The 25520-nt window shown below is 47.0% G+C and overlaps 1 protein-coding gene across 3 annotated transcripts in view; it reads right to left on the bottom strand.

Moving 5' to 3' along the window:
- The window catches only part of lnpa (limb and neural patterns a), a 149199-nt gene that overhangs the window by 61381 nt on the left and 62298 nt on the right, over positions 1-25520 (bottom strand). For all 3 annotated transcript variants that reach the window (XM_038789344.1, XM_038789346.1, XM_038789345.1), the window contains exon 7: positions 16624-16707. In XM_038789344.1, coding sequence (XP_038645272.1) covers positions 16624-16707 — 84 coding nt within the window. The remainder of the gene's footprint in view (positions 1-16623; positions 16708-25520) is intronic.

Genomic DNA, 25520 nt, shown 5'->3' with positions numbered 1-25520 from the left:
ATCTGCAGAGAGGAAGGAACGGAGGAGTGACCGACGACACACCCCCCCCCCCCCCCCCCCCCACCCCACAGCAGGAGAGCGCAGGGTGCGACAAGCGGCGGGCCGGACCAAGCAGCGGGGACCGACCGACCGCCCTCCCCCCCCCCCCCCCCCCCCCCCCCCCCCACCCCACAGCAGGAGAGCGCAGGGTGCGACAAGCGGCGGGCCGGACCAAGCAGCGGGGACCGACCGACCGCCCTCCCTCCCCCCCCCCCCCCCCCCCTCCTCCCTACCAACGGCGACCACCACGAGGCAAGAACAAAGAGGGACTCCTGACCAGAAGCCTCTCTCTCTCTCTCTTTCGACCCTGGGTGAGTGCGGGAAAAAGGAAAGAAAAAAGAACTTTTGCAAAAACAAAACAAGTTCACCTGAGAAGAGTTTTATAAAAGAGGAAAAATAAAGTGGTAAAGGAGAGAAGGGAGGGGGAGAAGAAAAAGGGAAGAAACAAAAAAAAAAATAGGGGGCTGAAAAGGGGGGATAAAAAGGAAAAAAAAGAAAGGGAAGGGAGGGAAAAAATTGCCAGAAGGGAGCCAAAGCAGAGGGAGAAGGGGCACCAAGGGCAGACAGGGCAATGGGCGAGCCAGCTCAGACGAGCTAATCAGTGCACAAAGCGGCAGAACGGAAGTACTGCCGCATCAAAAAGAGCTGGGCAGACAGGTGCACTCTCCCCCGGGGCCAGGGGGGAACTGGAACTGGAAGGCAGCCTTTGCCAAGGCGCTGAGAGTAAACAAGGCAGAGGCAAAGGCAGACATAGAGGCCGCAGTACAGGCAGCAATGGCCAAGGCCCTGACGGTGGTGCAGCATGCCCTGGGCAGAGCAGAGGAGAAATTGGACGCCCAAGGGGAGAAACTGAAAGCCCAAGAGGGGACCATTAAGGAGCTGGAGAAAGCAGCGACTGACATGAGTGACCGGATCACGGCCCTGGAGAGGGAGGTGGCGAGACTGCGTACAAAACAGGGGCGCCTCAAGGGCAGAGTGGACGACCAGGGAAACAGCTAGAGAAGGCAAAATGTCAGGATAGTGGGCCTGCCAGAGGGGATCGAGGGTAGAAACCCCATGACATATGTGGCCGAGATGCTGGGCAACTTAGTGGGGAGGAAAACCTTTCCCAACCCACCAGAAATGGACAGAGCACACCGGTCGCTACGCCCGAAGCCCAAGGCAGGAGACCACCCGAGAGCAGTTATAGCTAAACTGCACCGATACCAAGATAGGGAAACAATCCTGCGCTGGGCCAGGAAAAAGAGCCTGCAAATGGGAAGGATACACCATTAGAATTTCCAAGGACATTGGGGCAGATCTAGCCAGGAGACGGGCAGAGTTCAATAGAGCCAAAGCAGCTCTTCACAAGAGAAGCGTGCATTTTCGTATGCTGTACCACGGCAAGCGCACCCTGAACAAAGAGCAAACCACTGCCCGCGGGACCGCTTCAGGTGGGAGGCCAGGCCCCAGCACAAGGGAACGAGAGTAGCGGAGAAGGGAGAGCAAGAAAGAGGAGTGTAGGATAGGATAGGGGAAGAGCGGGCGAAAACTACAGAGGCCGGGCAGGGTAGAAGCGAGACAGTAACTCCCGAGAGGGGGGCCACCGTACTAGCAGGAAAGCTAGCGCCGGGGGCATGCAACAAAGCAGGGCCGCAGCGCGCCCCCAACAGGGGGGGAAGGCGCCAGGCAGGGGGTGGGGAGGACTACCCAACAGAGACGGGAGAGCAAACAGGGACAGGAACCGGGGAAGGAGGGACAAAGGAGGGGTATACGGGAGAGGGGAGAAAAGGGAGACACCGGGGTGGTGGGGGGGGAACACACGGAGGGAAGGACAAACAAGGCTAGAAAAGGAATAGGGCTACAAAGTGCCACAACCAAGGGCTCGAAACAAGGAATCGCTGCAAGCACCCACCCAGTACAGTCTCTGGGTGAAGGGAGACCCCAGAGTTCAGGGGACTACCCGCGTGGCTGACACACAGTGGGCGGCCATGTCGGGTGCCCCCGGGACAAAGGGAAACCCCGGAGCACAGGGATCCGCCCGCATGGAGAGAGCAGAGACAGCGGCCATCCTGGACGGCCCTCTAACAAAGGGAAACCCCGAACGTCCACCAGGTAAGTATGGTTAATCCCACAGGAGCGAGGGGGCAGAAGCCCCCCACCAGGATAGTCACCTGGAACGTAAGGGGACTTAACGGCCCAGTGAAGAGATCCAGAGTCCTCACCCACCAAAGACATATGAGGGCCAACATAGTCTTCCTCCAAGAGACGCACCTGAGAGAGCAGGACCGACTGCGGGTAAGAAAGGGCTGGGTGGGAGAAACCTACCATTCCTGCTATGGGACAAGGGCCAGTGGGGTGGCGATATTGATTGGCAAGAGGACGATGTTTAGGGCGACAAAGACGGTTACGGACCCGGGGGGAGGGTACGCCATGGTCAGCGGGGCCCTGGATGGGGCATCGGTAGTACTAGTTAGAGCCTGCAAATGTACGTGTACACGCCCAACTGGGACGACACGAGCTTCATCAAGAAGACCATGGCAAAATTCCCAGACATAGCGATGCATCGACTAATCATGAGGGGGGGACTTCAACTGTGGACAGGATCCAGACAGACAGATCAAACCCCAAAACAGGGATACCTCAAGCATGGCAAGGGAACTCAGTCACTTTATGGAGCAGATGGGAGCGGTGGACCCCTGGAGGTTCGCCCATCCGGGGGAGAAGGAATTCTCCTTCTGCTCCCCAGTACACAACGTGTACACCAGAATTGACTTCTTTGTGGTGGGGAAAACGGTTCTTCCGGGGATAGACAAAGTGGAATACTCCGCAATTGTGATATCAGACCACGCTCCACATTACATGGACGTGCGGCTAGAGACGGGCAGGGCCCAACGGTCCACATGGAGGTTGGACGGTGCCTTACTAGCTGACAAGGCCTTCAACGAAAGGATATCGCGGGCCATAGCAGAGTACACAGAGAACAACCAGAACGGGGAGGTCTCACCCTCCACGTTCTGGGAAGCGCGAGAGGCCGCACTAAGAGGGGAAATCATCGCTTTCAAAGCACGAAGAGAAAGGGAGGAAAGGGTGGCTAGGCAGCAGCTGGTCGACTCCATACTGGAGGTAGACCGTAAATACTCCGAGGCCCCGACCGTAGAGCTCTTGGCGGAGAGGAAAGAGCTACAAAGGAACTTTGACCTGCTCTCCACCAGGAAAGCAGTGCACCAACTCCGCCAGGCACGTGTGACCCTGTACGAACACGGAGACAAAGCCAGTTGCCTATTGGCACACCAGCTGAGAAAGCAGGCAGCCACCAGAGAAATTGCACAAATCAGGGATACCAGAGGCACGTTAGAAACAGAACCAGTAAAGATTAACAAATCCTTCAAGGTCTTCTACCAAGAGCTATACACCTCAGGGCCCCCAATGGGGGAGTCCGGGATGAAACAGTTCCTTGATGGACTGAACATTCCAGTCGTGGGGGAGGGCAGAAAATGGGGCTTGGAAGCACCACTAGCACTGGGAGAGATCATGGACAGCATTAGCTCCATGCAGGCGGGGAAGGCGCCGGGACCGGACCGATTCCCAGCGGACTTCTACAAAAACATTTGCGACAGCACTGGTCCCGCACCTGCGGGAGATGTTCACAAACTCGCTAGCTCGGGGCACACTGCCATCTACGCTAGCACAGGCCTCAATCTCGCTGATACCTCAGAAAGACAAAGACCCAACGGAATGTGGGTCATACAGACCCATCTCACTGCTGAACGCAGATGCCAAAATACTGGCCAAAATCCTAGCCAAAAGGCTAGAAGACTGTGTACCTGAGGTGGTCACAGAGGACCAGCCGGGCTTTGTCAAAGGTAGACAGCTTACTCCAACATCATGCGCCTGCTGAACGTGATAATGACCCCCCGCCGGGGAGAGAACACAAGAGGTGCTCGTCTCCCTAGATGCAGAAAAGGCCTTCGACAGAGTCGAATGGAAATACCTCATAGAGGTACTGGAGCAGTTCGGGTTTGGAACAGGGTTCACCTCCTGGGTAAAGCTCCTATGCAACGCTCCCAAGGCGAGAGTACGGACAAACAATACCAACTCCCAATACTTCCACCTGCACAGGGGCACCAGACAAGGATGCCCACTGTTCCCGCTGCTGTTCGCTCCAGCGATCGAACCACTAGCAATCGCGCTACAGAGTCTCACTCTATGCAGATGACCTGCTCCTCTACATTTCGGACCCATGGACGGAATCATCGTGCTCCTGAGAGTTTGACGCCTTCTCGGGCTACAAACTCAACATGAGCAAAAGCGAGATCATCCCAGTACACCCACAAGTAGGGGGGGCAGCACTAACGGGACTGCCGTTTAAACAAGCCCGACACAAATTCCGTTACCTGGGGATCCAAATAGCCCATGACTGGAAAGGGATCCACAAATGGAACCTCACCAGTCTGACGAAGGAAGTAAAAAAGGATCTGCAAAGATGGAACACACTCCCACTCTCCCTCGTGGGGAGAGTCCAGACGATCAAAATGAACGTACTGCCCAGGTACCTCTTCCTACTTAGATTCATTCCGATCTACATACCCAAAGCCTTTTTCAAAGCGCTGGACAGGCTAATCATGGCTTCGTATGGGGGGGGGGGGGGGGGGGGGGGGGGTGGGAAATGCTAGGATCCCAAAAGAGGTCCTACAAAAAAGAAAATCCAGTTGGGGGCTAGCCCTCCCAAACCTACAATTTTACCACTGGGTGGCAACAGCCGAGCGAGTAAGGGGATGGATCCAGGAGCCAGAGGCCGAGTGGGTGCGTGCGGAGGCCTCCTGCATGGGGACCTCCCTCCGGGCCCTCGCCATGGCAGCACTCCCATCCCCGCACAAAAAACACTCCAGCAGTCCGGTGGTGATAGCCACCCTCCAAACCTGGAACCAACTACGGCAGCAATTTGGCCTGACCAAAATGTCGGACAAAGCTCCTATCTGTAACAACCATAGGTTCACACCAGCACTGACTGACGCCACCTTCAAAAGGTGGGGACAGGACGGAGGGGCACTGATAGTCAGGGACCTATATACGGACAGCAGGATTGCAACACTGGACGAACTGACAGAAAAATTCCAGCTAGCCAGGGGGAACGAGCCAAGGTATCTACAGCTCAAAGACTTCCTACGAAAGGAGACAAGGACGTACCCACAACCACCACGACAGACACTACTGGAAGAACTACTGGACGCAAGCATACTAGACAAAGCAGCACAGTAAGAAGTCTTACAACACCAGGTTAAAGTCTAACAGGTTTGTTTCAAACACGAGCTTACGGAGCGCAGCACCTTCCTCAGGTGAATGTAGACAAAGGAAACTGTAGTGACATGTATGACCGACTGATGAAATGAAATGAAATGAATGAAAATGAAAATCGCTTATTGTCACGAGTAGGCTTCAATGAAGTTACTGTGAAAAGCCCCTAGTCGCCACATTCCGGCGCCTGTCCGGGGAGGCTGGTACGGGAATCGAACCGTGCTGCTGGCCTGCTTTAAAAGCCAGCGATTTAGCCTTGTGAGCTAATCCAGCCCCTGATAGAAAGGGCCGACACTGTACTGGACACAACAAGAAAGAAATGGGAGGAAGACCTGGGGATTGAGATAGGGTGGGAGACTCTGGAGCGAAGCACTGCATAGGGTCAACTCCACCGCCATGTGCGCAAGGCTCAGCCCGACGCAGCTAAAAGTGGTACATAGAGCCCACTTAACAAGAACCCGTATAAGTAGTTTCTTCCCGGAGGTGGAGGATAGGTGTGAACGGTGCCAAGGAGGCACAGCCAACCACGCTCACATGTTCTGGTCTTGCCCCAGACTTGCAGGGTACTGGACAGGCTTTTTCGAGGCAATGTCCAAAGTGGCGGGGATGAGGGTGGAGCCATGCCCGAAAGTGGTCGTCTTCGGGGTTTGGGACCAGCCAGATCTATTCCTGGGGAGGAGGGCGGACGCCCTTGCCTTTGCCTCTCTGATCGCCCGCCGTAGAATCCTGTTTGGCTGGGGGTCAGCAGCACCACCCAAAGCTGCAAACTGGCTGTTCAACCTCTCGGAATCTCTCCAAATGGAGAAAATCAAATTCACCATCAACAGGTCAGACGACAGCTTCCACAGAAAGTGGGAGCCATTATGCAATTGTTCCGGGACCTGTTTGTGGCTAACAAACAAGAGGAAGAATAGCCAGGTAGCCAAGAATCAGGGGAAAGTAGCCAAAGCATGAGAGGGAGAGATAGACCGGGAGGGGGTTGGGGGGGGGCGGGGTCAGCTAAACCTAAGAGGGAAGAAAGGTGAACCACAGGAGTTGGGGGGGGGGGGGGGGGGGGGGGGGAAAGAGGGAAGAGATAGGGAACAAAGAGAGGAGAACCAGGGAGGGGGCAGGGAAATGAGAGCCGGAAGGAAGGCACGGGATACAATAACGAACATGGCATCTCCAGGAGTAGGGAACAAGGAGAATGAAGACGAAAGACGGGAGGAATGGCAGAAGCACAGGAGGGTTGCGGAGCTAACAGTCATGGTGTTCTGAATCCATCAGCTGTTAATGTAGTTTCCCAACATCAGCATTCAGAAGCTTGCAGGGAAATCCTGCCTAAAATTTCTATCCAGTCCTCCAGAGAGAGCAATTAATTGATGGATTTCCTGTAACCCTCCCCCCAACTCATCACCACCACCAACCTCTTCAGGCGGTGGCTCCGCTTTGAAAATCTAAGCCACAAAATGTTTGGCAGATTCCTCAACCTCTCCTGGCCAAAAGCTGCGACCCAAGGGTTTGCCCAGCTGCGATCTGTGCACTTCCATCCCATGGACATGGACCCCATGTGTTGTGTCCCAATGCAGAATAGTGGTCCAGTGGACGACATCAAGGTGACCATACTCTCCCCTTCCGCCCAGGAGACCATGCTGCAGCATAAAGGGACCTTCATGACACAGAAGGAGACTATGCTTAGTAGATGAGAGAGTCAGAGCCCATGGAGAGTGAACACAAACCTGAACAAGGATTGCGTGTGTGTGTGTGTGTGTGTGTGTTTTTGTTGTGGTGGTCTTGGTGATGACAGCAACAATACAACCAAGGCAATGTACCCATGCAGACAAATTGCAGAAGATTTTCAAGCTATGTGGTTGCTGCTGAGGGGCCAGAAGCGTGTGTGTCAGCGAAGGCATGGAGGCACATTCACTGGGAGGGAATCGGCTGCCATTGCAGCAAGAGTTACATTCTTGGAAACAACAGTCTCCACAAAGTGACTGCATGTCTTCTGGTTGGGTGAGACATGAGCACATCACGAGGTCACAATTGAATATCTTAGAAAATAATGAATATTTCAGAAAATATTTTCAATGTCCATTTTGTCAGATTAATCCGGTCGGCGTGAGGACAGAGTGACTGCTGGGTAAGTAGTAAAGATTTAAATTGTTTGAGCGGGCCCATAACAGCTGATTGCTGTTCTCATGCAGGGCTGGTTAAGTGTTTTATTTTTACCTGTATTTAAGTTGGGCGGTTCCTAAACCCTAGACACTACACTTGTAGTGTCCCCCACCCTTCCACCTCCTCTAACCTAAGGGGTAGAGTGAATAACAGGTAAGCTCTTTCTTTCTTTTTCTTGTTTTGTCAAGAGGTGATGGCAGGGAAGGCAGTGCAATGTTCCTCCTGCAGAATGTTTGAGGTGAGGCACGCCGTCAGTGTCCCTGCTGATTTCACCTGTGGGAAGTGCACCCATCTCCAGCTCCTCAGAAACTGCATTAGGGAACTGGAGCTGGAGCTGGATGAACTTCGGATCATTTGGGAGGCTGAGGTGGTCATAGATAGTAGCTTCAGGGATGTAGTTACTCCGAAGAATCAAGATAGATGGGTGACGGTGAGGGGGGCTGGTAGGAAGCAGTCAGTGCAGGGATCCTCTGTGGTCATTCCCCTCAGTAACAAGTATATCATTTTGGATACTGTTGAGGGGGACGATCTACCAGGGGTAAGCCACGGTGAACGGATCTCCAGCACTGAGTCCGTCCCTGTGGCTCAGAAGGGAAGGAGGGAGAGCAGAGGAGCATTAGTTATTGGGGACTCGATAGTTAGAGGGAAAGGTAGATGCTTCTGTGGCAACAAAAGAGACTCACGGATGGCATGTTGCCTCCCGGGTGCCAGGGTCCGTGATGTCTCGGACCACGTTTTCAGAATCCTTAAGGGGGAGGGGGAACAGTCACAAGTCGTGGTACACATCGGTACCAAAGACATAGGTAAGAGAAGGGACGGGGATTTAAAACAGGAATTTAGGGAGCTAGGGTGGAAGCTGAGAGCTAGGACAAACCATGTTGCATCTCTGGTTTGTTGCCGGTGCCACGTGCTAGCGAGGTGAGGAACAGGGAGTGCAGATAAACACTTGGCTGCAGGGATGGTGTAGGAGGGAGGGTTTCAGTTACATGGATAATTGGAGCACATTCTGGGGAAGGTGGGACCTGTACAGACAGGACAGCTTGCATCTGAACCAGAGGGGCACCAATACCCTGGGAGGGAAATTTTATATGGCTGTTTGTGGGGGGGGGGGGGGGGGGGGGGGGGAGATGGGAAAACGAGCTGCAGTCCAGAAGCCAGTGTTGAGAGTAGCGAGGTATTGAGGAGGGTAGCAAGGTCGCAGGAGTGTACTGGCAGACAGAAAGGTGGGTTGAAGTGTGTCTACTTCAATGGAAGGAGCATCCAGAATAAGGTAGGTGAACTTGGAGCGTGGATTGGTACTTTGGACTACGATGTTGTGGCCATTACGGAGACATGGTTAGAACAGGGACAAGAATGGTTGTTGGAAGTTCCGGGATATAGATGTTTCAGTAAGAGTAGGGAAGGTGGTAAAAGAGGCAGAGGAGTAGCATTGTTAATCGAGGATAGTTTAAAGGCTGCAGAAAGGCAGTTCGAAGGGGATCTGCCTACTGAGGTAATATGGGCCGAAGTTCAGATGGGGCAGTTTTTATACAGTGTGTGCAGGAGAGTATCCTGACACAATATGTGGATAGGCCGACAAGGGGGGGGCATTAGATTTGGTATTGGGTAATGAACCAGGCCATGTGTTAGATTTGTTTGTGGGAGAGAACTTTGGAGATAGTGACCACAATTCGGTGTCTTTCACTATTGCAATGGAGAGGGATAGGGCCATATGGCAGGGCAAGGTTTATAATTGGGGGAGGGGTAATTATGATGCGATTAGGCAGGAATTAGGGAGCATAAGATGGGAACAGAAACTGTCAGGGAAAGGCACAAATGAAAAGTGGAGCTTGTTCAAGGAACAAATACTGTGTGTCCTTGATAGGTATGTCCCTGTCAGGCATGGAAGAATTGGCATTGTGAGGGAACCATGGTTCACAAAAGAGGTTGAATGTCTTGTCAAGAGGAAAAAGGAAGCGAATGCAAGGATGAGAAAACAAGGTTCAGTTGGGTCACTTGAGGGTTACAAGGTAGCAAGGAATGAGCTATAAAAAAAAAGGGCTTAGGAGAGCTAGAAGAGGGCATGAGAAGTCCTTGGCGGGTCGGATCAAGGAAAACCCTAAGGCTTTTTACTCTTATGTGAGAAATAAAAGAATGACCAGGGTGAGATTAGGGCCGGTCAAGGACAGTAGTGGGAACTTGTGCATGGAGTCAGAAGAAATAGGAGAGGTGTTGAATTAATACTTTTCTTTAGTGTTCACCAAGGAGTGGGGCCATGTTTTGAGGATGAGTGTTTGATACAGGTGGGTAGGCTGGAGCAGGTAGATATTGTGAGGAAGGATGTATTAGCAATTTTGAAAAACCTTAGGGTCGACAAGTCGCCTGGGCCAGATGGGATATATCCAAGGATTCTTTGGGAGGCAAGGGATGAGATTGCAGAGCCTTTGGTTTTGATCTTTGGGTCCTCACTGTCCACGGTGATAGTGCCAGAGGACTGGAGAGTGGCGAATGTTGTTCCTCTGTTCAAGAAAGGGAATAGGAATGACCCTGGTAATTATAGGCCAGTTAGTCTTACTTCGGTGGTCGGCAAGTTAATGGAAAAGGCCCTGAAGGATAGGATTTATTACCATTTGGAAAGATGCAGCTTAATCCGGGATAGTCAACACGAATTCGTGAAGGGTAAGTCTTGCCTCACAAATCTGATTGAATTCTTTGAGGAGGCAACTAAGTGTGTAGATGAAGGTAGAGCAGTTGATGTCGTATACATGTATTTTAGTAAGGCGTTTGATAAGGTTCCCCATGGTCGGCTTGTGAAGAAAGTAAGGAGGTGTGGGATAGAGGGTAATGGTGGATGGAAAATTTTCAGACTGGAGACCAGTTACCAGCGGTGTATCACAGGGATTGGTGCTGGGTCCTCTGCTATTTGTGATTTTTATCAATGACTTGGAGGAGGCGGCTGAAGGATGGGTCAGTAAATTTTCTGATGACACCAAAATTGGTGGAGTAGTGGATGAGGTGGAGGGCTGTTGTAGGCTGCAAAGAGACATTGATAGGATGCAGAGCTGGGCCGAAAAATGGCAGATGGAGTTTAACCCTGATAAGTACGAGGTGATTCATTTTGGTAGAAAAAATTGAATGCGCATTATAGGGTCAGCGGCAGGGTTCTGAGGAATGTGGAGGAACAGAGAGATCTTGGGGTTCATGTCCACAGATCTCTGAAGGTTGCCACTCAAGTGGATAGAGCCGTGAAGGCGGCCCATCGTGTGTTAGCATTTATTAACAGAGGGCTTGAGTTTAAGAGCGCAGGGTTATGCTGCAACTGTACATGACTCTGGTGAGACCACATTTGGAGTATTGTGTGCAGTTCTGGTCACCTCACTATAGGAAGGATGTGGATGCATTGGAAAGGGTGCAAAGGAGATTTACCAGGATGCTGCCTGGTTTGCAGGATAGGTCTTATGAGGGAAGGTTGAGGGAGCTAGAGCTTTTCTCTTTGGTGTGGAGATGCTGGCGTTGGACTGGGGTGGGCACAGTAAGAAGTCTTACAACACCAGGTTAAAGTCCAACATGTTTGTTTCAAACACTAGCTTTCGGAGCACTGCTCCTTCCTCAGGTGAATGAAGAGGTATGTTCCAGAAACATATATATAGACAAATGCATTGTCTGGCATCTTTGAATTTGTCTATATACATATGTTTCTGGAACATACCTCTTCATTCACCCGAGGAAGGAGCAGTGCTCCGAAAGCTAGTGTTTGAAACAAACATGTTGGACTTTAACCTGGTGTTGTAAGACTTCTTACTATACTTTTCTCTTTGGAGCGGAAGAGGATGAGAGGCGACTTAATCGAGGTTTATAAGATGATGAGGGGGATAGATAGAGTGGACGTTCAGAGACTATTTCCTCAGGTGGATGTAGCTGTTACAAGAGGGCATAACTATAAGGTTCAGGTAGGGAGATATTGGAGGGATGTCCGAGGTAGGTTCTTTACTCAGGGAGTGGTTAGGGTGTGGAATGGACTGCCTGCTGTGATTGTGGAGTCGGACACTTTAGGAACTTTCAAGTGGTTATTGGATAGGCACATGGAGCACACCAGAATGATAGGGAGTGGGATAGCTTGATCTTGGTTTCGGACAATGCTCGGCACAACAGAGGGCCGAAGGGCCTGTTCTGTGCTGTACTGTTCTATGTCCTATTAATGACAACCAGAACAGTTAGTTTGTCAATTGTCTATGGGTCAGTGTTAGTGTTGTCAGCATTCATCAATATTTGTGAACTTTTTTCTAATTAGTATACTTTGAGGGTGAATAAACTTGCATTAAGTACTTGAAGTGCATTTAAGCCAATTATAAATCAAAATTTTAATATCAAGACATTTGAAAAGTCAAAACTCAATTATCAGAATCATCATGGTTTTATGAAGGGTAAGTCATGTTTGGCGAAATTGCTGGTGTTCTTCGAAGACTTAACAAGCCAAGTGGATAATGGGGATCCTGTAGATGTAATATATCTGGACACCATTTGATAAGGTGCCACAAAGAAGGTTAAACACAAGGTTGGGATTGCATGGGGTTCGGGGTAATTTACTAGCTTGGATATAGGTAAGGAAGTCTTGTTGCAACTGTGCAAGGCATTGATGAGACCGCACCTGGAGTATTGTGCACAGTTTTGGTCCCCTTATTTGAGGAAAGGTATAGTGGCATTGGAGGCAGTTCAGAGGAGGTTCACCAGGCTGATTCAAGAGATATGGGGCTGGATTCACCGTTTGGTAGACTAAGTCCCCATGCCGGCGTAAAAACGGGGGTGTTTTACGCCAGGAAAACTGGCGCAAAACAGCAATTGATTCCCTGCTCCGTGGGGGGCTAGCAGCCAGGCAGCGTAGAGCTCCCAGCTCTAGCTGCCGATAAGGGCTGGAGCATTGCCGGATCCTGCAGCGGCCGCGTTGTGCTTCCTGGCGGACGCAGCCCACGAACTCAGCCCGCAAAAATAGTCTCCCCCTTCACTCAATGTTGACATAAATTCAATGCACCAGAGCCTACTGGATAGTGAATAAGAACAGAAAAACTAGGTGATTTATTTTCCCTCCCTTTCCTGGAACAAGAAAACTTTAGTGTCTCAAACATTACCTTGAATCAGGTTAGACTGCGTTAGCAAACATTGACCTAGGTCAGTCAGTTTGCAAAAGTGGGTCCTGGGGAAAAAGAAGTTTTTTAAAAACACTAGCGTATAGGGATGAAGCAGAGTCCTTTGCTCAGTACAGACTCAGAGAGGGGAAGGTAAGAGGGTTACACGATAAATGTTGGGATTGAAAGGAGTGGGGTCAGAGGGACGGGAAAGTGTGCAGTTCCTGGATGAGTGTGCTGGAGCTCACTCAACAATTTCTCCTTTAACTCTCACTTCCTGCAAATAAAATATGTGGTTATGGGTACTGCTGCATGGGCCCAAGTTAAGCCTGTCTTTTTGCGGGTATGTGGAACATTCCTTGTTCCAGTCTTATTTATGCCCTCTCCCACAGCTCTTTCTCCATTACATCGGTGAATATATTGGGGCCATTTCGTGCTCTTGTCTGTACATGGAAAAGTTTATTGATTTTGCTTCAATCTCCACCATTCTCTCACCTTCACATGATCTATCTCCAAAACCTCCCTTCCCTTCCTTGATCTCCATTTCTGCTGATAGACTGACCACCAATAGTCATTAGAAACCCACTGACTCCCACAGCTACAGCTCCTCCCACTCCACTCCCTGTAAGGATCCATCCAATTTTCCCAGTTCCTCCACCTCCACCATATCTGTTCAGATGGTGCCACCTTTGAAAACAGCATTTATGACATGTCTGCCTTTTTCCTTAACCAAGGTTCCCCCCAATGTGGTTGACAGAGCATTTAACACTGTCTGAACCATATTCTGCACCTCTGCCCTCACCCCTTCCCCTCCTTCCCAGAACCATGACAGGGTCCCTCTTGTCCTTAATTTCCACCTCACCGACCTCCACATTCAAAGGATCATTGTCCACCATTTCCGCCAACTCCAGCATGATGCCACCACGAAACACATCTTTCCCTCACTCCCCTGGCAGCATTGCGCATGGACCACTTCCTCCATGACACCCTTGTCCACACCTCCATCGCCTCCAACCCCTCATCCCCGTCCCAGGGTACCTTCCCACACAATCACAGATGGTGCCACACCCTGCCCTTCACCTTCTCCCTCCTCAATGCCCAAGGGTCCAACTACTCTTTTCAGGTGAAGCAGTATTCCACCTACACTTCCTCCAAATTTCCCTACTCCAAATGCAATCTCCTCTACATTGGGGAGACTAAACGCATATTGGGTGACCGCTTTGCGGAATACCTTCATTCCATCCCCAAATGTGTGCTCTGTTTCACGGAGACATGGCTCACCCCTGCCTCACCGGACTGCCACTATTAGCACTTCTTCAGTCCTTAATGGCACAGTTTGCGCCCCTTTTTGCCTTATGTCCATGACATCTTTGTCAATCTCTCCTTAACTTTGACCTATTCCTGACCTTCCATTCTCCCCAACCCCTAACCCTCTTCCTCTCCAACTATATAATTCATTACATTTCTGTCCCTCTTTAATTCTGTAGATTGGTCAGATGAACTTGAAACATTGATTCTTTTTCTCTCTGCAGAGATGCTGCCAGATCTCCTAAGTTTATCCAGCATTTTCTGCTTTTATTTCTTTCAAAAATCTTACACGTTTCACTGAGATCACCTCCAGGGAGCATAAGACAATTCAACTTAATCTGTCCTCATAAGACAATGTGGTCATCCCTGAAATCATTTTTTCTTCTTTTTTAAAATAAATTTAGAGTACCCAATTCTTTTTTTCCCCCAATTATGGGGCAATTTAGCGTGGCCAATCCACCTACCCTGCACATCCTTGGGTTGTGGGGGTAAGACCCACGCAGACACGGGGAGAATGTGCAAACTTCACACGGACAGTGATCCGGGGAAGGGGGGGGGGGGGGCAGAATCGAACCCGGTTCCTCGGTGCCATGAGGCAGCAGTGCTAACCACTGCACCACCGTGCCACCCTGTCCTGAAATCATTCTAACAAACTTTCATCACACCCCCTCTCAGGCAGATATATTCTTACTTTGACACAAAGACCAAAACTGTGCACAGTACTGCAGGTGTAATTTCAAAGCCCAGTACAACTGCAGCAATACTTCCTTATTCTTATATTCCAACCCCTCAAAGTAAAGGCCAACATATCATTTGTCTTCCTAATTGCTTGCTGCACATGTCAGCCAGCTTTGTTTCCTGTACAAGGACACTCAAATCCCTCTAACCACCAATATTTAATAGTTTCTCACTATTTAAAAATATACCGTTTTTTCTATTCTTCCTGCCAAAGTGAATAACCACAAAATTTCCCTGCATTATACGTCGGCTACCATCTTCTTGCCCACTCACTGAAGCTAGTTATATACCTGTACAGACGGTTTGCGCCCTCTTCATAGTTTATTTTCTCACCAGATTTACACCATCACTAAACTTGAATATATTACGTTCATCCTACATACAAAATTGACATAGATCTTAAATAGCCGAGACCCCAGCAGTGGATCTGGAGTCACCCCACTACTCCAGCAACCTGGAAATACCCATTTATTCCTACTTGTCTTCTGTCCTTTCATCAATTTTATATTCATGAAAAAAATATCTTTGGGCAAGATACTCCAGTCCCCCAGCCGCATGTTTATCAGCAGCAGGGTTCTCTCTTCCCTCCGATTTTTCATTGAGGCCACCCCACGCCACCAGGAAACCTGCAGATGGGCTGCACTATCAGCGGGAAAAGAGAATCCCAGCGGCTGGAGAATTCCGGTCCTTTCATGCAACAAATTTGTGTGGCACCTCACGGAATGTCTTTTGAAATACCAAATAGAATACATCACTACTACCCTTCAATCTACCATGCTAGTTACATTCTCAAAAAGCTGTAACGAATTTGTTAAACGGAATTTCCCTTTTGAAAACCATGTTGGGTCTGCCTCACGTTATTATGATTTTCACTTCCTTAATAATAGATTTTAGCATTGTCCCGATGACTGATATCAGACAAACTGACCTGCAGTACCACAAATAGATAACTCTGGAAGAACACAAGTACATCCACTATCTCTGCAGCCATATATTTTAGAATCCTCGGATGGAGACCATCAGGTCCAGGTGATCTGTCAGTTTTTTAGCCCATTAATTAGACCAATTTTTCTTTCCTAATATCAGTGACTTCAAGTTCTTCACAAATCTTCCGTTCTCCGTTATTTTTGGTCTGATTTTTGAGTCTTCTATTGTGGAGGCAGGCACAAATATTTGTTGAACATATCTGCCATCTCTTTATTCCCCATTCGCCCAGATCGTCCAGTCAGCATCAGAGAGTGCCCGACACGGACTGTTTTAATTTGTCCATTTACAACTTCACATGAGAGCCTTTGTATCGTCCGGTGACAGCTCCACAGGGAAGAAGGGAGGAACGCAGTTGTTGATGGCAGAGGGCCAGGTGGGGGGCGGGGGCAAGAACTCTCAGGATGGGTGGATGTCTAAACAATGCTTGGGGGTTGGACAGGAATGGGTGGAGAGCATAAGGCAATTCTATTTATGGAGGAAGCAGGAGGGAGAAGAAAGGTGGAGGGGAACACTATGAAAAGCTTTAAGTATAGGGCAAGTACAGGGTAAACAGCCCAAGTCTCCGTGGTTCTGGCCATCTGATCCCACTGTCGTAGGAAACATTGAGCAGTCTGTACAGGGTAAAGTCGGCAATCGGAAATTTTAACTTCCCACATAAGTATTGCAGATGTGTGCACATCAGGACTTCCTCAGAATCTAAAGGCTCATCAGCAATTAAGTTGAGTCACAGACCTCTCCCCGTTAACGGAAAGTTTGGGCCATTACTTCCCCCATCTCATTTTACTTTTGCTGTTTACTTATTTTCCACAATCTTGGAGTAATTCTGATAAACCTTTTATATTTCTTGCTAGTTTACTCTCATTCTATTTTCTCCTTCTATCAATATTTTGTTCATCCTTTACTGGCTTTCAGAAAGCATGACAAATTTTGTGCAAAAAACTTTTGAAGTAACAAAACTATTGCTTTCACACAAACAACAAAAAGACAAACATGTATACATCCAGCTTTAAACACCTACTTTAGCCTTCTTGGATTCTGGATCAAATCTCTCCAAAATTAGTTTGGCATTCTTGTATGTCTCCTTTTCCATGACTTCTTCGAGCTATTTGGAAACACATATTAGAGATGCATATCAAAGTTTGGTCATATTCAAAGCATTAGTTATACAGTACTAGTTTGAATATTAATAGACTGCAAATGACAAAATATGAGCTCAAGAAGTGTCAGTGCAGCAGGATCTTTATTGAAAACCTGCCCATGGAAAGAATATTAGATGTGGCAATAATGACCATATCACCTCTGGCTAGTAACCTCATTACTTGGAATATTTGAGTTTTATTAAAACTTTTTTTAAAATAATTTTTATTGAGATTTTCCAAAACATATCAAAAACAGAAAATAACAACAAGAAACCAGTATTAACAACAACAAAAAGAAAAACATAGTTTTATTAAAACATAATAAATTTAATAACTCTATTCAATGAGCCCAATGCGAATGGGAGTGGAAAATCCTGGCTTAAGTAACCAAGGTAACAAATAACCTGGGAATAGAATAGGCTATAATAAAAGATTCATTAAGAATTAAGGAGTGATGAGAAATGTGTTACGGTCCTGGGCAGCAAGGGACATAGCACTAAAACAAAAGTGTATGATGTCAAGAATTGACAGAAAATACCAGGGCATATTGTAGGTGGTAACAGTTACCAAAGTAAGAGCACTGTTCAAAAATGCATGCAATGTCAGAAAAAAACAGATAAGATGAAAATCGCTTATTGTCACGAGTAGACGTCAATGAAGTTACTGTGAAAAGCCCCTAGTCGCCACATTCCGGCGCCTGTCCGGGGAGGCTGGTACGGGAATCGAACCGTGCTGCTGGCCTGTTTGGTCTGCTTTAAAAGCCAGCGATTTAGCCTTGTGAGCTAAACCATGGAAGGAAGGGTAGCATGTACCAGCTACCAATGAAGTCCGGCTGCAAATTAAGCATGACTTTAAGCTGGGCAGTCAAGGAACTTGGCAAAGGAGGTGCAGAAATACTGATGAACGATACTAATAAATGGGCCACAAAAATGCCAAATTGATCGAGCAAAATAATATTTTTGCTAAATAAGGTTACAGCACCATTGTACTTATGTTACTGGAGTAAAGGCACAAGTTCAAATACCATGTGTCAGCTAGGGAAAGAGTTCTGGACTAAAATACCAGTATTAGTAATGGCGGCCATGCAATGACTGGATTGTTGTCAAAATCTATCTGGTTCGTTAATGTCCTTTAGGATAGGACATTAGAATAGGACACAGCTACCAGAAGTATCAGCACAGTATACAGTCCAGAAAGAGTCGCTCTGGAAATCTTCAACATTAATTCTAGATCCCATAAAGTCTTTATGGGGTCTCATGGGCAGCATGGTAGCAGTGGTTAGCACAGTTGCTCATAGCTCCAGGGTCCCAGGTTCGATTCACGGCTTGGGTCACTGTCTCTGCAGAGACTGCACGTTCTCCCCGTGTCTGCATGGATTTCCTCCGGGTGCTCCGGTTTCCTCCCACAGTCCAAAAGATGTGCAGGTTAGGTGGATTGGCCATGCTAAATTACCTTTAATATCCAAAAAGGTGAAGTGGAGTTACTGAGATCGGGTGGAGGTGTGGGCTTAAGGGGGGTGCTCTTTCCAAGGGCCGGTGCAGACTCGATGGGCAGAATGGCCTCCTTCTGCACTGCAAATTCTATGATTCTATGACTTAAAATGCACCACTAATTACCAAATTTCACCATGCCTCAGTTGATGAATCAGTACCCAATCATGTTGAACAGCTTGAAAGAATCACTGAGGGCAGAAACAGTACAGAATGTCATCAAGGTGGGGGACTTCAATGTCCATCACAGAGTGGCTTTGCAGCATCACTACTGCGGCGACACGGTAGCACAGTGGTTAGTACTGTTGCTTCATGTTCTCCGTGTCTGGGTGGATTTCCTCCAGGTGCTCTGGTTTCCTCCCACAAGTCCTGAAAGAAATGCTGTTAGGGAGAATTCAGAATGTCCAATTAACCTGTGTGTCCCGAACAGGTGCCGGAATGTGGCAACTCGGGGCTTTTCATAGTAACTTCATTGCAGTGTTAATGTAAACCCATTTGTGACAATAATGAAGGTTATTATTATTATTACTGACTGAGCAGGCAGAGTTCTGAAAGACACAGCTGTCAGGCTGGGCCTGTGGCAGGTGGTGAGAACACCAGCGCAAGGAAAACGGGTGGTACAGTGGTGAGCACTGCTGTCTCACAGTGCCAGGGACCCAGGTTCACTTCCAGCCTCAGGTCACTGTCAGTGAGGAGTTTGCACTTCCTCCTCGTGTCTGCGTGCGTTTCTTCTGGGTGCTCCGGTTTCCTCCCACAGTCCAAAGATGTGCAGGTTAGGTGGATTGGCCATGGTAAATTGCCACTTAGTGCCCCAAAGGTTAGGAGGAGTTATGGGTTACGGGACAGGATGGCGTGGGCCAAAGCAGGATGCTCTGCCCAAGGGCCGGTGCAGACTCGATGGGCCGAATGGCCTCATTCTGCACTATAGGAATTTTAAGTATTCTGTGAAAAAGTCTATTTGACATCACTCCCACCATTCTATCTCTTGCAGTTCTTGTATTCTAGCCCTCGCGACATGAATACAAGCATTGCATTTGCCTTCCGAACTGCTGACTGAACTTGCACATTAATCTAAAGAGAATCTTGAACAGGGATTCCTTTGTGCTTCTGATTTCCTGTGTCTTTTCCCATTTGGAAAATAGTCTATGCCTCCATTCGTTCTACAAAAGTGCACAACCTCACACTTTTCCACATTGTATTCCATCTGCCACTTCTTTGCCCAAGTCCTTCTACAGCCCCCCTGCTTCCTCAATACTACCTAATTCTACCTCTGTAATATCACCCAGCTTCAGCCCAGTCTCAGTTAATCTGCTACTGACACCCTCATTCATGCCAGCGTTAGCTCTAAACCAGACTATGTCAATGCATTAGCTGGCCTCCCACATTCTACCTTCCATAAGGTCATCAAAAACTCTGCTGCCCATGTCTTAACTCGCAGCAAGTTTAATTCCTGCATCACCCACATGCTTGCTGACGTACACTGGCATCAAGCAACATCTTGATTTGAAAATTCTCATCCTAGTTTGAAAATGGCTACCTGTCCTCACCCCTCCATAGAACCCCTGCAGAGCAAAAGGAGGCCATTTCACCCATCAAGTCTGTGTTGACCTTTGAAAGAGCACTCTACCTCCGCCCACTGCTCTACCCTATCCAGTAACCCCAACTTGCATATCCCTGGACACGAGGGGCAATTTTAACATGGGCAATCCACCTAACCTACATATCTTTGGACTGAGGGGAAACCAGAGCACCCGGAGGAAACCCACAGACACGGGGAGAAAGTGTAAACTCCAGTCACCCAAGGCCGGAATTGAACCCCAGTCCCTCGCACTCTGAAGCAGCAGTGCTAACCTCTTGATTTCTTTAATCTCCTTGTGCCCTACAATCTACCGAGATATATGTGTCTCTCCAATTCGGGTCTCTTGAGTATCCCCAATTTTAAATGCCCAACAAAGTGGCCCCGCCCTCAGTTGCCTTGGTTCCAAGCTCTGGAATAGCCTCTCTACATCTCTCCACCTAACCTCTTTCCTTTTAAGAGACTTCTTAAAACCCAAAATAGACTTCTGATCAGCATGTGTGATATCTCTTATATGTGGTTCAGTGGCATACTCTGTTTAACAACACTAATGTAAGTTGTCGTTATAATGCAGAGCTAAATGATACCACAATCAACAGCTTGGATCAAAGCTCTGCAGTTCTGTCACATACAGTTGGGAACAGTAATGAATCAATTGTACAGCTAACAGGTGGAGAATACTCCACAAACATCCCCATCATCAGCCAGGCAGGGGAATATTGGAATTGAAGATCAGCTCATTGTTGAATAGGATACTGAGTTTGCAAATAGTCTGGTTTAGCCTAAAGACTGTAACAAGGGAAGGGGATGGAATTAGTGGCAAGGGTACAGATGTTGTAGTGGGGGTGAGGATAATGTGGTTTCAGTCTGCCAAATGCTTATGGGGAGAACACTGCACGTCATCCAGGATTGTATGTTGGAGAGTCAGCCTGACAGCACAAAACTCAGGAGAGGTGGTGGTATGGTCGATCTGAACATTGCTGGCATATACCTGGAACCCAAAATGTTTTCCAATGATGTGGCCAAGAATCAGCATGTAGATGAGAAATAGGAGGGAAATCAAGATAGACCCTAAAGGGATTCCAAAATAATGAGCGCATAAATATTTATAATTCCTGCCTTAGCCAGGAGCTCCAGGTTGGAGTCCCACCCCAGGACTTGTTAGCCAAGGAGGGTGCATTCATAATATAGTACAAAAGAGCAAGGTCATTTTCCCAACCAGTTTTTGCTTTTTCTTTCAAGTAAAACAAGTTGAATTTTGGACAAACAGGAGACTTTAAATATCCCCCATCTCCTGTCTGACATTTAAAAAATGTGAAAATTGGCAGCCGTTGGAAGGCAAAGGAAGAGTACAAGAATCAGAGGAAAGGGGGGAGGGGGTAAGAGAAATTGTTTAATGGGTTTCCTTTTCAATTGGTGCCGAAGTAGGCTCTCTAGCTAGGGCGGCAGGGTGGTACAGTGGTTAGCACTGCTGCCTCACGGCGCCGAGGACCCAGGTTCGATCCCGGCCGTGGGCCACTGTCCATGTGGAGTTTGTACATTCTCCCCATGTCTGCGTGGGTCTCACCGCCATAACCCAAAAAGATGTGCAGGGTAGGTGGATTGGGCACTCTAAATGCCCCTTAATTGGAAAAACAAATTAGCTACTCTAAAAAAAAATGTTTTAAGTAAATAAATAAAAAGTAGATTCCCGAGCAGTGGGAAGAATCTAATACCAGTGAAGTGTTACTGCGGCAGCAAAACTGAGACCTGTTCAAAAATGGGTGGAATACCACTGGGGGTGTAGATGCACTGCTTCAGGGGTAAGAATGCAGCAGCACTACCTATCTTGATGGTTAACATTGGCAGACTTGAGAGTAAATAAAATGAATAGGTAAATTTAATTATGACAGAGATGACTGAAATAGTGTGACAAAATATATGATGGAATTTGAATGAACCTGTGGTAAATTGCCATTGGTGTCGGGGGGGGGGGGGGGGGGGGGTGATTCCTGCTGTGGTAAAAGTGCAAACTATTTACTTTTGGAAAATTGAAAAGAAATGCTCAGGAACAAAAAATTCCAAAATCCCCAAAGCTTGTTAATTGTACTTAACAGCTTCATAGTGAAGAAATGTCAAATATTGCTAATTGTTTAAATATAATGAGGAGAATAATTACATGCACCTACTTCAATAATGGAATGTACAAAAATCTATCAGCAGTCATTATTGAAAGTTATTAGACATGACAGTAAATGACAGGCAATTCCTCAGATTTATTTCCTCATAGCACTTAATGCTATTAATTTAAAGAAGGTTGTTGGCAGAGTGCTTTAAGAAATAAAGTCTGTATGCCAATTAACTGCTGTCAGCATTGATTTTAGATTATTTATTAGCAGAAGCAATTAGCTTGGTGCAAAGCGCCGCAAAAACTCAATAAAGGCAAAAAGGAGCAATGAAATTCCTTTAATGACATATAAAGGCCAATATCTCATTTGCTTTTCTGTTAATCTCAAACCATCAGTGTGGAGAGAAATTTGCAATTTTCTTGTAAGGCAGGACAAAATTAACAAATTAAAAATAAACCCGTTTCCTGCATGAGTACAGGCAAGAATCAACCGTTTGAAAACTGAAAAAATTCAGTTTGATCTGTTTCAATTTATGCTGATTGGAATTAGTTTAGGGGGAGTATACATATCCCAATGAACTGACAAAATTTAAAATTGATGTGGAGAAAGGAATAGAACATCTGCTAATGTGGCTTACACAAAGCAGAAAGGACTCGGCTTTAGCAGAAAGACAGATGGGGAGAAACTGGCAGTGCACGTCAAAGTAGATCTGATTCTTCAAGAATGCTATCAGTGACGAGACATCAAGTAGATGTGAAATTTGGGATTCTCATACAAAATGCATAGGCACTACAAATTCTGAACCCATTGGATTTCTGCCCTTGTAGTCAATTCTAATTTAATATTTACCAGATTTAATCACAAGTCAGTAAACCTCATAAATGATTGCAAAAGGGCATTGCTGTACAAAATAATTGTCTGGAAAGGATAGACATCATGATTCACGCAGACGTTGGGCGTAAAATTGCCCCCACTGTCTATTTTTGTTATGTATGAAGCTGAGGTGTGCGTGAAAACTTGAACATTTTTATTATGTTACTTAGACTGGGTTAAGTGCAATAAAAACTAAACTCGTTTCCTTTTTTAAATAAATTCAAGGAAACCTGTCTGTCTTTTACAGTCATAGCACGAAAACACTTAAACACTCTCTAAATTGGTGAGCATATCCCTTTAAAAAACCACTGTTACAGTAAAATGGTGGGCAAAGAGGGGTGTCATTTAACCTCTCCTCATCTGATCGCAACAAAGTGTATCCTTCCTTAATACCAAAACTGCACTCCGTGTGGAGTTTGCACATTGTCATTGTGTCTGCATGGGTCTCACCCGCACAACCCAAAGATTTGCAGGGTAGGTGGATTGGCCACGCTAAATTGCCCCTTAATTGGAAAAAAAATTGGGAACTTTAAATTTATAAAAATAAACAAAACTGCACATAGTAATCTAGGTGTGATTTCACTGCCGCTCTGTACAACTTTAGCAACACTCCCTTAGTCTTGTATTCCAATCCTTTGCAATAAATACCAACATAACATTTTCTTTCTTAACTGCTTGCTGCATCAGCATGCAAACTTTTTGTTCCTTTTGCAAGTACATTCAGGTCACTATGAACATCAAGATTTACAAGCGTTACACCTTTTAAAAAATATTCAGATTTCTATTCTTACTGCCAAAGTGATAATTTCACACTTCCCCACATTATTCTCCATCTGCCACCTTGTTTCTCACCTCTATGTACAATGTCCACTTCTCAGTTTACATTCTCCATCTAGCTTTGCATCATCAGCAAACGTAAATACATTACACTCAGTTCTTTGTCTAAGTAATTAATAGATTGTAAATAGCCATGGTCCCAGCATTGATCTTTGTGCCATTCTATTAGTCAAAGCTTGCCAATTTGAAAATGCGCTGTTCATTCCTGCTCTCTGCTTCCTGTCCATTAACTGTTGTCTATTCATGCTAATATTTTACCCTCTACTCCATGAGCCCTTATCTTGTGCATCAACCTTTTGGGCGGCACATTATTGAATGCCTTTTGGAAATCCAAATTACCACATCCACTGGTTCCCCTTTAGCTATCTTATTGGTTACACCCTCAAAAAACTCAAATAAACCTGTCCAACATGATTTCCCTTTTGTAAAACTATGATGACTTTGTCAGATCAAACTATGATTTTCTAAATGTATCAAGAATTCCTTAATAAGAAATTCCAGCCATTTCTTGGTGACTAATGTCAAGTTTCTCAACTTTATTATTTCTGGAATGCAATTTGCATATTCTACTGTGAAAACAAGTCAGTCAGGGCTTTATGTAATGAACTTTTATCCAGTATATCAATCTGGCCAGATCCAAACTAGATCCCAGCACTGTGAAGTGTTTTCTCCTCATGTTCAGACTACACCTTTCTGCTTTATATCTCAAGCGGATCAAGGAATAACTGCTTTTTGAAGACATGAAACATTGGGGGCGGGGGAAGAAAGAGAGCGCAAGCGCGAGAGAGAGAAGCGAGAGAGCAAGAGCGTAGATTAAGATTGAGAGTTTTCCCTCCCACTTTCAGGGGTGGGATCGGAAATGTGCAATCTTAAAAAGCGGTTTACACAAGCAGATTTTCTCGCTCCCATTGTCCGTCCGAACATTGAATGTCAGGATCCCCATATAAATGCATTTAAACATAATTTGCAGGCCTTTACAACTCCCTCCCATGCTCCCCTACATTGGGGGGGGGGGTTCCCGCGGAGGAGGATGGTTCCATTTTTGTTTTTTTCTATTAGAGTGCCCTTCAAAAATGGTGCCTCATTCCGCCAGCGTAACATCGTGGGAATCGCCCCTTAAGGTTTTTTCTTAAGTCCCTAAAAATACTGCAGAAGACACCCTTGGGGTTGGCGGTTTCCATATCGTTTTTCCTGCTTGCTGTGCCACTCTGCCTAAAGAGAAACTGGTGCCCATGAACCCTTTCTCCTCCATAGGTGTTGCCAGACATGCTGAGTCTTTCCAACATCTTCAGTTTTTAATTTCAGTTTCCAGCGTCCATAGTACAGTATTTTGTTTTTATTTAAGGAATGACTGCTTGTCTTTTTCCCAAATACCTTTTGAGCTTATTAAGATGTTAGAATTAGAGATTGGAACTACATGCATTGGAGACCCAGTAATCAATTAGTTCCAGAGCATCTCTCTCCATTAACCCTGCTATTCAAAAAGGGAAGGTAGAGAGAAAATAGGAACTATAGACCAGTGAGCCCAGCATCGGTAGAAGGGAAGTTGCTGGAACCCATTATAATAATAATCTTTATAATAAGAATATTTATTGTCACAAGTTGACTCTCATTAACACTAATGTGAAGTTACTGTGAAAAGCCCCTAGTCAACACATTCTAAAGCCTGTTCGGGTACACTGAGGGAGAACTCAGAATGTCCAAATTACACAACAGCACATCTTTTGGGACTTGCAGGAGGAAACCGTAGCACCCGGAGGAAACTCACACAGACACAGGGAGAACGGGCAGACTCCACAGAGACAGTGACCCAAGCCGGGAATCGAACCTGGGACCTTGGAGCGGTGAAGCAACAGTGTTAACCACTGTGCTACTCTGCCACCCTGTTATAA

The sequence above is a fragment of the Scyliorhinus canicula genome, chromosome 2 (assembly GCF_902713615.1).
Source record: "Scyliorhinus canicula chromosome 2, sScyCan1.1, whole genome shotgun sequence".
Taxonomy (NCBI): domain Eukaryota; kingdom Metazoa; phylum Chordata; class Chondrichthyes; order Carcharhiniformes; family Scyliorhinidae; genus Scyliorhinus; species Scyliorhinus canicula.
This window is presented reverse-complemented; position numbering and strand designations above follow the sequence as displayed.